The 13,609-nt window shown below is 43.1% G+C and overlaps 1 protein-coding gene across 4 annotated transcripts in view; it reads right to left on the minus strand.

Moving 5' to 3' along the window:
- The window catches only part of LOC135324352 (phospholipid-transporting ATPase ID-like), an 86,852-nt gene that overhangs the window by 8,538 nt on the left and 64,705 nt on the right, over nt 1-13,609 (minus strand). For all 4 annotated transcript variants that reach the window (XM_064500410.1, XM_064500407.1, XM_064500408.1 and 1 more), the window contains 9 exons: nt 13,418-13,606; nt 12,460-12,575; nt 10,762-10,926; nt 8,103-8,214; nt 6,806-6,911; nt 5,848-5,995; nt 3,535-3,718; nt 1,450-1,673; nt 141-224 (listed from right to left, as the gene is read on the minus strand). In XM_064500410.1, coding sequence (XP_064356480.1) covers nt 141-224; nt 1,450-1,673; nt 3,535-3,718; nt 5,848-5,995; nt 6,806-6,911; nt 8,103-8,214; nt 10,762-10,926; nt 12,460-12,575; nt 13,418-13,606 — 1,328 coding nt within the window. The remainder of the gene's footprint in view (nt 1-140; nt 225-1,449; nt 1,674-3,534; nt 3,719-5,847; nt 5,996-6,805; nt 6,912-8,102; nt 8,215-10,761; nt 10,927-12,459; nt 12,576-13,417; nt 13,607-13,609) is intronic.

Below are 13,609 nucleotides of genomic sequence, written 5' to 3' on the forward strand. Positions count from 1 at the left end.
CTTGTGCTCCTAGTTATCACTGGCAAGAAACTGCTTCAGGGGTTACCACAATAGCTAGCCAAAGAGTCAGCTGCTTTTGCTTCATGGAACCAGTCCAAAGCACCCCTATAAAAATATCCAAGTAGTGACAGAAACAATACCTGATCAAAGAGGCTCATTCCTAGCACCGGGAGGGAGGTATATACCAAATTGTAAAGCGTAATGAACCACTCATCATATACAGTCTAAAGAGAAAAGCAGAGCATGGAGTTAGCAAAAGGCTGCCTTTTCCATCTCTCCTAAAAGTATACACAATGAAATGCTGGAACATCTTGTTCAAAACAGTTCTGAGACCAAAAATACAATGTCAAGCTCAACAATCCGTAACTGGTCATTACCAGAAGCTGAGGGAATATGCAGGGGAAGGATCACTTTACGCTAGTTCTGTTTTCTACATATCCACTACTGGCCACAGCCAGAACAGCATACTGGGCCAAAGAGCCCTTTGGCCTGGCCCAGTATGACCGTTCTTGAGTCCTAATGAGATGGCAACCCTGGTGCAGTCTGCCTGTAACTATTTCATGCCTGTATTTGCAGAAGGCAACATTCACCTCTAGGCAGAAATAAAATGCCAGAACAGCACTGGAGTCCCATCTAAGCCCAGCACGAAAGGCACATTGCTGGTCACTTCAAACACACTGGCCAAGATATTCAGTTCTCAGTGGCAGTGCTCCTGCGTGAGAGAAAGCTCTGAGCACCAAGACAGCAGTGACAGGGCAGACACCCCTGGTCCCCAGCCGGCCCAGGGCCCTCATCTGCCTGCAGTGCTGCCCCAGGTACTGCTGAGCTGCTGGCACAGCGGCAGTCACCAGGTGGGTGCTGCGGGCTACCGCAGGCTGCAAGCTGGCAAGCAAGGACGGCAGCATGCTTCCTGCACCATTGCACCCTCGGCCCCAGGACTAACATTTTCACACTAACTGTGCTTTCCTGGTGCTGGAGAGGGGTGGAGATATGTTTGCCTTAAACTAACCCTGCATATTTCATTGCATGGGATTTGCTTCTCTTACAAGCTGCTGAAACACACAGGCAATCTGGGGTTAAACTAACTGCTTTAAATGTACTGCTAAGGCAGCCATAGGCCCTATATAGTTCTGCATCAAACTGGTCAGACGTCTGTCTAATCTGTGTGCTTATTTGATGGCTGTAGTCAGTCTGAACACTTTCAAAAATCCCATGAGGTAGCTATCTGCTTCATAATGCACCTAAACATCTTCAGGCATCTGTCCTTTACCATCAGTCCAATGAAGAAAGCAATATCTGCATTAAACTGGAACAGCTGGAGAAGACAGGCCTGTGTATCTTTCAGTGAGGCGGAGGGAATGGCTTATTTTATTTACACTTTTAAAATGTTTCCAGATATTTTGCTTGAAAATGTTAAACATGATCATGAGAAAAAAGAAGCTGACTTACCTGTGCTGAGAAGCCAGAGAAGAATCCATACCAGAAATGTACTAATGTGAAGGCAAAATTCTTATAGAAGAAGTATTTGAGGAACTTGCACATGCGGATGTAGGACCACCGGCCATGGACTAAGAGCAGGCGCTGGAGGTAACGAAACTGTGCAAAGGAGAAGTCACTGGACAAGACGGCCTGCATCCCCTCCTGGCCACTGATGCCAACCCCGATGTGGGCAGCTGCAACAAGAAGATTATCGGTCATGTCATTACAATGGGAGCTTTGATAACTCCAGTTTTCAGATGTCCCCCACACTGGGACACTGTGTTAATTCCCTCCCAGCCTGACTAGAAAAAGTCAAATGTAAAGTTATTTATGAAAAAAATTGATTTGGGGAAACTAATTTTTTCAACAGCATCACGATTTTTGCTATGGTGATTCATTTACAATAACTGGGCTTATGTTATTTGAATGGAATTACACCCTCAGTGACAATACATGTTTTTTTTCTTAATGTTTATCATCAGCACAAAACATCGCTGCTGTTACGAAGAAATACCTTTAATTTCTATTGAGATGTGACTTGTATTTATATGCATGCATGTTCTTTCTTCTAGCAGCCCTAAAACATCACTCCAAACCAACAAACTCCTTACAAATTTCTAAAATGCGGTGGTACAAGGCAGACTGTAACCATTTTATATTTTTGAGGCCTTATTAGTTGAATCAAATAATTAGACAGAAGAAGCACGTCTCTTTTAATAGTAACTTGGGTTTATTAAACATGGACATAAGTTTAATGTGACAGCTAATTATACAGCTTTAACTAATGAGAACAATCTTGATGGCTGGAGGTTGTTTAGATTGAAAGGTTTCCATGGAACAGTGAGTTGATAAAATCCCAAAGTCCCAACCCTCTCAGAGTGGCGGGGTTCATTTCTAATTATCATGTACATTTTAACTTGCTTTTCTTATCCTTTCTTGACTGGCTGCCTGACTTATCTCCCTTGAAGCTCCCTACTTAGCCTTTGCTTTCTTAATTAAAAGGCTCCAGTTAATCAATTTTTGCAAATTAACACAAGGAAGATTAGTAAAAGGCCCTTCTGAATAATCTTAATTTAATTATACCTAGTTAAGGGATTTTTTTCATAAGTTCATTGAGGTAATGTAGCACCAAATGATGCTCAAGGACAAAGGAGCTAGAGGCTTGTTTTTTTGTAATACAAAGGAGATAAATGACAAGCAGCCCCAGGCGACATGGAAATGCTAAAAAATTCATCTAACATTTACTATTTACAAGCATGAAGATTTTCTTTTTGCATTGCTGATAGGCCATCTCTCTGAAATAAATTTGCTTATTCTTAGCATTGCCACTGTGATGGTAGTCACACAGACATAGGTGGACATGTCACAGCCCCTACAGGCTTTTGTCTACTCTGGAGGCAAGAAGTGAGCAACACCTGACCCCAGGGAGCAGTGGAGTGAGGGAACCAGTGGATCTAAATTTGAGGACTTCAGAGGATGAAGGTCAATTTGACACAGTCAGGCATGCTGACAAAATTTGAATCCTTGTGCCTTGGCACAGGACATAAGGGTTGAGAAGTCTCCCTGTGAGCAGGAGCATAACAGTTGAACTTCCCATTCTCTTCAGTCTAGTAAAGTGCCCATGCTGGCTCAGCATTGCCAGGTTTTATCACACTCTCCCAGTAACAAAGCTGTAAACAAAACATGCTTGAAAGATCAGTGGATAGAAATGAAGAAATAGACAGTAAGTGCAGTCTTAGCTTCCCGTGTCTCTGGTGGCAGCAGCACCAGTACCAGTCTTGTGTACCCTCGAAGGCAATAGACACAAGTGGCCCCAAGTGACAGTGCTCTGCAGAAACCTCCAGAAACTTAGACCCAGCCACCTTGATCCCACAAAGAGGACTATACAGAAGCCATTCAAATAAGCAATTCTGCTGCCAAGCCCTATAGTCTGAAGTATGCTCACAGCAAAGAGCTGCTCCTGCCCACTTCGTGTAGCAAGTAACGGCAGCACAGCAGCCCACCAGTTTGCTAGAGCATGCTGGCCATCAGCCAGGACACAATGCTGTTACTCACTTTTGATCATGCTGACATCGTTGGCCCCATCTCCGATTGCCAGGGTCACAGCCTTCTTGTACTTCTTCACCAGCTCCACCACTTGGGCCTTCTGCAGTGGAGTCACCCGGCAGCAGATCACCACTTTGCACATGCAGGCTGTTCTCACCAGCTCCAGCTCCAGATTCCCTTCCAGTGCATAGGCCTGAGAAGAAAGTGCAAGGGCAGTCAGACTAGCAGTGACTCAGCCTTACAAAGCAGAAACAGTGGGAAGAAAGTAAGAATTAAACTAGTTCTTTCATTCAGCATAAGGAAGGTATGAGATGCCTGAAAGGTCTCCAGGGCTGAGCTGATATTCTCAGTGCTGCAGCAAGTGTTCTCTCCCCAAAAATGCCTATCTCGTCTTTACTAGAAGTGACCTCAACTGAATCTGGCCGTTTGGTCAAAGGGAATATCCACGCTGCACAATATAATGCCACACAGAATACACCTGCCAGCTTGGGATCTTGGAAGCATCACAGCCATATTAATACAAAACTTCATCTGGCTAATGTATCCTGACAGTGCAGTAGAACTGTCAAACAATAGGAGCAGTGCATTAACACAGCTGCTTCTGGACCTGAGCTAGCTCGCGTATCTCCATGCGAGTGAATTCCTGCTCATCCTTCCTAGTTTATTTTTTAAGCTCTGACAGACCTGTGCTATAAATAGAATAGATTTCAACTTGGGAGTACTTAATTTAAAAAAAAATGGGAAAAGCTATACTCAGGTAGGCATGATAAAGCAAAACGCTAAACCAGACAGAATGCAACTTTGTTCTAGAGTGCTGAGCTTTTAATTCAGTCATTGTGTTATTCCTATTCCGGAAGTGTACAGTTAATTGGGTGTCTGGTTACCCCTCCAGCTCTGCATGGGAAGGAGGGAGCAGTGCTAGCTTTTCATATTTCTTACTGATTGTGCTGCTTGGGTCTGTGCTTTGGTGTCTCTACTCAGCAGACATTCATGGAAGGAATCTACATTACTTTCTCCTCCTCTAAGCCATTACAGTAAGGTGGCTGCCCTTTCTGCGTAAGGCAGCCAATCCTTAAGCCAGATGCCCTTTCTTCTTAAAACAGAGAGCTGTGAATCACTAACGCCCCCGCTTCCCTGCCATCAGTGACAGGCAGGCTTGCTCAACAAAAGAGACCTTTTCATGATTTAGTTTTCGCATACTAGCCAGTCACTGCAGTTAGAGTTGGTTTTTTTCACTCAGCATCCTGACTGCACAGCACTAGCAAAAATGTTATCATACAGTAACTCTGTTAATGGCACTGCACACATTGTGTGACGATGCCATTACAGACACTGCTGTGCCTCTGTTCTTTTGCTTTGTTTAAGCAAGACCACATGTGTACATAGTCCCAGTGCTGCCACCAGCAGCCATCACAAGTCTTACAAATGATGCTCTTGTATACATATCTCTCTGATCCTTTATGTGTGCAGTTGATTACAAGAAAGTGGAGAACAATGCATTTCAGTTCTTACTGAATTGCATTCTCTGTTTCTCAAAGTATCACTCCAATTTATGAAAATTATTTTCAAATCTAATCTTGAACTCCCTCAAGTCTGCAGTTCCTCCCAGGCTGGTGTTATCTGCAGATTTAAGAAGCTTGCTCTCTTTTAAGCAGTTAATTGAAACACTCAATATTGAATAGATGTGGGATAGCCCCCTGCAGATGCCACTTAACTGTATGCTTTAGACCAACAATGAGCCATTAAGAGCCATAGTTTCCAAGCAGTCCTGCATCTGCCACATAGCAACTTCATCTAGATCATATTACTTCAGTTTGCTTAGAAAAACATCATGGGAGATAGGATAGACATCATATAACTTGACTAATAAATCATTTGATGCTATCTATTAGTGGAAAACAGATATATTTAAGAGAGTATGTTCTTGACACACATGAAATCCATGTCTGATGTTATCTTACCTTCTTGGTGCATCCATAGACTGCACGATTATTTTTTCAGTAACTGTCTGGAAATCAAAATTAATCCAGCTACCCTACTCCTCCTCCTGTTCACCTAAAATCAGGGCCAATTTTTCCCTGTTCCAGTCTTATGAAACCTTGCTCAGCGCCCTTGATTTCTCAGATAACCGCTAATGGTTCTGAGTTGCTGATGACAATTTTATAAGAATCATCAAGAGCTCTGGACCTAACCTTCAGCTAGGAAAAAAAAACCCCTAGACCCCAAGGTTAATTTTTTTAAGAATTTTCAGATTTCCAGTATGTCCCAATAACAATAAGTTCTTACGAGAACTCAGTCTTAACATGACTGAACCTTCCTTACCAGGCTATGGCCATTGATAACAAGACCGTATACCCCATTTGCTTGTTCGTCAGGTAGAAGTTGTGCTTTTTTGGAAGATTTTTCAAACTTAATGTTAACTTCATCACTGTCCAGAAAGGAGTCTGGCTTCATCTTTTCCCTTGCATTCCTAAAAAAAACACCCAGAATAATAATTAATAGTTTGTAAACAAAGATATACATATATATTTTATTAAATCAAATTTACGAAAATAAAAATGTTATACTTCCTTTTGTTAGTTTAGTTCAATTTTCTCTGTAACCCCACCACAACATGCATGGATTAGCTGCTCTTGTTCATGCAGTTCACCCACATGCTTCTGAGACTCTAATAAGTGTGTGCTAAACGTGGGCTGACTTAAAGTCTAACAAATCATGTGAGTGTCATGAAGGACATTATCCCAAAAGCCATCCCAGCTTTCTGTGCATGTTGTCTGGCAACTACCTCCCTCAGAAGAAAAGGGCCTGACTTCCCCATTTTCCCCTGAACCTAAGAACTGGTGTTTCCTGAGCAGGCCTTGGGAGCAACGCAAATTTCTAGACAGTACTAGAAGAGGAATATATCCATGGAAAGAACCACAGTGTGGATGAACTGCAACAGCAGTGGAGCAACTTCACAGCTCAGGCATAGAGTCAAAGGCTTTGTGACTCCAGATCACCTGTCCAATGTCAACCCGTTGTGCCTGCCTGAGTCTGCTTCCTTACACATCTGTGTAGATTTAACCTCTTGGATCAAGAAGTTTCAGAGTTTCTCCTCACAGGAGATTTCTACACCATGTTCAGCTAGCTGCTGGATTATTCAGGGAGTCAGCTAACACTTAGCTAAGGTCCCTGCAGTAAGCAGCACCAGGTAAAACACACAGAAAAGATGGAATACTACAAAGCTGCTTCATTCTGGTGTCAGCACACAGCAGTGAAGCTGCGTATTTCAGCCACTTACCTGAGTTCATTAAGTACGTCATCAGACGTGCTGCCTTCAATAATGAAAACATCTGCCATGTCGTCATTCAGCAAGTTACAGGAGTAACCAATATTCACTGCAGTTTCTGGGAAAGATAAATCGGGAAGATAAGCCATCTTGGCAGCCCTGAATTCACCCCACAATCTCTGTGGCCTTTTTAGATACAAGACAAAAACTCCCCGTCTCATCCAAGAGAGCCCTGAGCCTTTCAGAGCCAACAGTTCAAGCGAGCTAGGAGAGTCACCTTGATGAACATAGCGGCAAATCTCCACTAATAGCTTTGCAAGGCCGCAGAAAGAAAAGAATTCTACCGAAACAAAAAAAGCTTAAAACAGTCATCAAGTCAATGCCCTTGGATCATCCAAAACATTTCAAGTTGATTCAAATTTTTTTCAGGTTATTTCACTTTTTAAAAAACTTTTTTTTTTTCTTTGTTGAAATTTAGGTCAATTCCTCCCCCCCCCCCCCCAAAAAAAAAACCCCCAAACATAAGTTCTGAAAAAGAATATCAAGAATTTTTGTTTAGAAAATACTGAAAAACAATGTTTTGGCATTTCATAAGCAAAACTATTTCATTCTGAACCTGACAAAATGAAACACTTGATCTTTCTCAAAAATTCTCTGCTCATTTCTTGGATGAAATGAATTGCAAACAGTTTTGTTCTCCCTGAAATACCATTGTTTCAGCAAAGTTACTATTTATCCCCCAAAATTCACTGGATTCTATTCAAAATTCCTTCCAACTTAATGCTTTCTTCAAAAGCCTGTGTTTCCCCCATTTTCATTCCGGATCATTAATCCCAGGACCAGATTAAAACTGATCTAACATCAGCTGTAGCATTAGGCCATATCCCAGTTCCTGGAAAGCAGGACTAGATTTTTCCAGCCTTCTTCACCAGGACAGGTGACTGTACTAAAGTGATACCTCTTTTTCTCATAGTGGAAAAGAATATGAGGAATATTGCTTCCTGGCTGCTTTTCTTTGCATATGACAGGGACCATGAGATCCTCTCTGTCACCTCTCCAAAGGCAAAGGATGCTATCTATATTCATACTATCTCCAGCCTTAGGACAAGAATTAAGAACAGCTGCTAGCTAAAGCTATCTGGTCCAATTCCAGTTAACTGGAGTTTTGTCTAGATGGCAACCAAGCAAAGCCCTGTAAGCTTATCCTCTGCGCAGCTTTTAAAAGGAGAAAGAATCAGGACATGGGTCTTATCAGAATCATCCCACCAATGGGAGAGAAGAGAAACATCCAAAATTGTAGCCTCTTTACCTTGTTTGTCTCCAGTGAGAACCCATATCTTAATGCTGGCTTTGGCAAGAGTCTCAATGGTCTGTGGGACTCCGTCTTGTAACTTGTCCTCAATCGCTGTGGCACCTAGCAGCTTAACAGAAAACAGTAGGCAACCTGTAAGTCTTCCGATGTCTAACAAAGGAGGAGCATTGGACCCCCAGGTAATTACTCAAGCAAGCACAAATGAAATCCAAGAGCCAGGTTCAGCTGACTTTCATTTTTCCTCAGCAAATCTCCTGTAGAGAGTATGGCCCTGATCCTGCAAACAGTCTCGTTTGTAATCTCCCAGACTAAGCTGGACTATGAATTTCTATGAAATTTGCCAACATGTTTGCAGGGCTACAAATAGTCTTTATATTTTCCTATGTGATCCTTTCACAGCAGATAGAGATTTAACTATGTGACTAAAAGAACTGTGGATCCCTGACGCCAAACCTCCATCGGCATCTTCCGGTGTGGAGTTTGCTCCCAGCCATACTGTACAGCAGCTGTCATATGGCTGCACAGCATCTCCTCCAGCCCACAACAGAGCTGTCTCCACCCCTGCTCCATGCTGCCACACAATGCTATAAACCACAGACTGTGCAAGACACAAACTTGCCTTATGATATAGTTACTGCTTTTTCTGCATTTGGAGACACTTGCTGGCTTTAACCTATCGTGAAAGGGACACAAAACTTTCGCTGCTAGCTCAGGTTTAGGCAGCATCTGCCACCACCTACCTCCTGCTGTTGGGGGACTAAATTCAGCATTTGGCTTTCATCCCAATGTCCTTTTTGGCTTCCTGGGATGTTCATAATTCATATGTTAGGGGTGTTATTAATGCACACAACAACTCTGAGGGACCTTCTCTATAAGGATCTCAAAGCTGCATAATCCACATTTTACATCAGTGGTCCATGGTCCAGCTACCAAGAGCTTAAATGCTTGTAGCATACAAAAACACTTCCTGGGAGTACCTGCTCCTCCTTGGCAGCCCTCTGAGTCTGGGTTAGAAGCCCAAAGGCGGACACAGATGTCAAATATGCCCAGGAACACAGAATAAAGGTTTGTATTCCCCACAGACATTGTCTTTCTGGAGCTGCAGAAAAACACAATAGCACTGTTGTATCTGTGACTGGGCACTGATAACAGGGACAGCTGTGCAACCACGCTATGAGTTATGCCAGGCCTCTGCCTGTCTGCCCATGGCTTGTTATAAGAGCAGTTGGACAAACAAGCATGCTTCCTTCCTTACTGTGACTCTTCCTTAATTTTTAGGAGAGTCAATGTTAAAATGTATTTTTGTGTTATTCAAAGCTCTGAACATAACCATTCCATCCCTTTTCCACCATGCTGCCTTTATCTCCTGACTCCTTCTAACTATCCCTAGCATTAAACTCAGGGACTCCCATTCTTAACTGTCAACCAGACTGTGATACTTGGCAGTTCTCTACACCTACCTAAGACTCTGCTACTTCCTTCTTGACACTGTCCTTCAAACTCTTTCTCTGTTACAAGCCAGGCTTTCCTACACCCACTCTCTGTCCCTTCCTGCAGCACCTTCTGAAAGTAAAGCCATTCCTGTACAGGGCACAGAGAAGGTCTGGTGTCAACAGAAGTGTTCTCCTTCTGAACCACACTGCTTCCTCCTGCAAGCCCATGATCTCTTCTACTCAGACCATGAACTTCATAGTCCTTTCTTGCAAAGCAGGTGGTTCCTTAGCCTCCTAAACCTCTATGTCTTTCCTGCTTTGAACACAACCCATAAGGCATCTTTGTGATGTATTCTCTGGACTGGACAACTAGCACTTTCCATTGCTGTATTGAGACCCAGGAGGGCAGTAGGCTCTGTCCTATGTACTATGCAATTTCCACCTGCCTCCAAAGGTCAGCAGATTCTAGGCTCACATTTACACCTTCGCATGCCCTGCTGGCATCCTGAACATACAGCTAATGGAAGGAGCAACAGTACAACTCCCAGAGTTTCCAAGATTTCAGGAGAGCATGGCTGTGTGTGCAAAAGCTGAATTGCTTCCCCTCAGATCCCACACCTCTTATCCTTTTCATTCATTATTCATGGCTCTAAAACACAGGCAAACCCTGTGACATTCAAAAAGCTGCAGCAATACTCATGGAGAAAAGAATGACTTGAAGATCACAGTTTAGCCCTGTTTCAAACTGACACAAACGACTTCATGGACATCATCCCCCATCTTGCCCGGGGCTGCAAGAACAAAGACGACACTCTTTGAAATGGAGGGGGACCTGGGGATTATTCACTGCCTGCCATTTCAAAGATAGAAGAATAAATACATCAGCCATTTGCATGTACAAAGGATAGCTATGAAATATTTGTGTCCCTGTCATCTTCCTTAAGCTCTGGTATGCTGCTTCATCACAGAAAGCTACTCTGACACCCTTGTGAGTTAAAATAAAACCGTTCCCATGCACTGATGGCTGACACCCCAGTTACTGGCTCTTCACAGAGATGCCAGCGAAAACCCAGGACTGCCATGTTTCAAACCACTCCAGGCACACAACCCACCAAGCTGTTTGCAGAACAATGTTTACTGAAGTCATACTGAGCCGTTTATTGATGAATCGCTATCCCTGCCACCTTCCCCAGAGCTTGGCCCAGATTCCATGAAATACTAACCATTAAATCTTTTTCAATCTCTTCATACAACTCCGACAATTTATCTTCCCTTCCTTCCAAGGCAGTGCTTGCTACATGGTGACGCTTGATCCAGTCCTCAAAGTATTCTTTGTCCAAGTTTTTATAGGCCACAACGAGTGTCCTCAAACCTTCACCAGCAAACTCCTATGAGACAGTGGTGAGGCAGAAGAGGTCAAAGAAGAACAGTCTCCTCACTGGGGTTTACAAAGAACCCTCTTTACAAATAACCATTTTCTTTCAAACTTCTTACCTAAAGTCTGCAAAGGAAAGGTGAAAAATCACACCTTAGACCACAAACCTAGGGGTATTTTTTAACAACTAGTTCCACATCACTTTATAATTGCCAGCCACTGTCCTTACAGAGACCAGATTCAAAAGGGCTTTCCTATGTTTTCGCTCTAAAACTTTACATTAACGAAGCACTTTTTTCCCTTATTGATATTTCTCAACATGAGATTCAGAATAATGAGCCCTAAACAAAACACACTGAACTCAGCCCTGAATTGAAATTGAGCAGTGCTCAACATTTTCATAGGTGCAAATAGGCTGATCCAACTGTTTGCTTAATGTGAGCACCATCAGTCATGACATCTCAGCAAGTCCTTGTAAGTGCTCTTTCTGCATATGCTTAACTGGAAATACAAATCTCAGTGTTTGGTGGATAACAGAGAACCCTTTCTGCAAAGTGAGGTCCTCCTTCCAATACGAGGACATAAAATTTCTCTCCTTGTGGATTCTGAAAGAGTAGGCTTGATGTAAAGCTGCATAAGGAACCAGCCACACCAACAGCCCATCTCCCGGTGCTCTGGCCCTTCCTTCACCGGCAATGTTCCCTGGCTCCCTCAGGGCAGCGAGCAGAGATGTTTGCGCCATTGCAACCTCTCTATCAAGGTTTTCTGTTACCTTGTGCTCTGTACCAGCAGAATCTGGCATCAGAAGGGAGTAAATATTGGCCAAAACATCCACCTGTGTGAGTAACCACCTCACAGTGTACACCATCAACGATATAAAAATCCGCAAGTTTGAATGCCACATTTTCCATGCTGCCCAGTCAATATGTCCCTATGTGATCTGGGAGCAGGGGAGGGGAATCAGCATATGCATCAGTGCCTGTGTAGTCCTTCCTGACTGAGGCCTCTCAGATCACAATCACTACAGATCTAGATCGTATTCAAGAAGGAGAAAGGCTTGGTGGCCCTTTACTGATTGCCTGAGTTATTCCAAGACATGCTCAAATGTACTAGGTGCATGCATTGTACAGTAACAGCAGACTTAGGTGCAATTTAGTTACCAAAACACAGATGTGCAGTGCCATTTCAGATGCCCTTATCTGGCCTCAAGCTCCTACTCTGAAGAAACACAGATCTTCTAAATGTCCTGCATTGTATTTGCCATTTGTGTGCAGATGTCTTGAATATGCTACAGCACTTCAAATGGCACCTGGTGCACATACTTAGGCAACTGCTTTGAGACCAAAGGCTTTATAGATTAATTTCCTTGTCCACTCCCCATGAAAAATAATAAAATACTTAGTGTTTGCGTACTGCTTTTGAGACCTGCTTTTTGTCTCAATACACATTGCATTTCCAGCCCAGAGGAAGGCATGAGAGAGGTTTGAATACATGGACAAAAGGGAACCATCAAATGCAGAGCTGTTGTGCAGAAAGAAGCACTTACATTCAGGTGTTCTGTTGTCTCCTCTTTGAGAGTATCACAGGATGAATGAAGCAGTTCATAAAGAATGGTGTCAGCCCCCTTGCAGTACAAAGTCAAGTCACCTTCTGGACTCCGCACTACAAGGAAGAGGAATAATAATTCTACAAATACCAGACTAAGACACTCAGCATTCATAGCACTTGCATCCAAACAAAGGTTTTTAGAGACATCCCTACTCTGTCGTGTGTTGGCAAATTGCCAGCCAGAAATCGAGATGTACTTTGTTTAGAACAGAAGATAATGCAACTACCCTCAACTTTAGTGTAGCAGCACAGACAGCATTTCCCAAACTGCACCGGTCTGAGCAGATGCTTTGTTAGACTATGTGGTTCCTACAAACAGCACCTCAAGGAGGACATGTATGTTCAAAAGACAAAAACAGTCTGTTCTTAGAGAACCAGTCCTGCTGCCAGTAAAGGTACTGCCACTCTCTTGTTACAGTTATGCCATCCCAGTCACTAAAGTATCTGAGGACTTTGCAAGATTAATAAAGGCTACACTAGGTTTCTTGAATTGTTTCTTCATTTCCATTGTGGGAAATTGGATTTCTCTACTTGTCTTTTCTTTCTCAATTCCCACTTCCTCAGCTTTCACTGATAATTTTGAAGCTGACTGGAAGGAAGTAGGTTCCTGCTTTCTTATGAAGGAGATGAGATGAGCCTAGTGTCTTCAAGAAGCTGCTCTATCATAGTCGCCCAGCTGTGAAGATGTCCTCCCATCTACGTGGGTTAGATCTTTATCTAGCACTGTTGCTGTGTTACTGAATGGTTGAGGATACCCATCTCAAACACTCAGAAGTAAATGTTATTCAGAAAGTGATACAAAGCAGCTGTTCTTGAGAAAGGCATCAAAGCAGAACAAGGGCAAAATTGAGAGCATAAAAAGTCAGGAAGGAAAGAAGGGACTGAGGGGGACATACCAATAACAGACATTCGCTTGCGCACATTGTTGAAATCAAGAATAGCCAGCAGCTTGTAGATTTTTGTTTCTCCCATTTCCACAACAGTGATGGTCTCCGGTGTGCGAGCCCGAAAAACAAATCCAAAGTTTCTGGCAGCAGTGACGAGGGCTCCCTCATCAGGAGATTGGGCCTGATACACCAAGTTACCTG

This window comes from Dromaius novaehollandiae, chromosome W, assembly GCF_036370855.1.
Source record: "Dromaius novaehollandiae isolate bDroNov1 chromosome W, bDroNov1.hap1, whole genome shotgun sequence".
NCBI lineage: Eukaryota > Metazoa > Chordata > Aves > Casuariiformes > Dromaiidae > Dromaius > Dromaius novaehollandiae.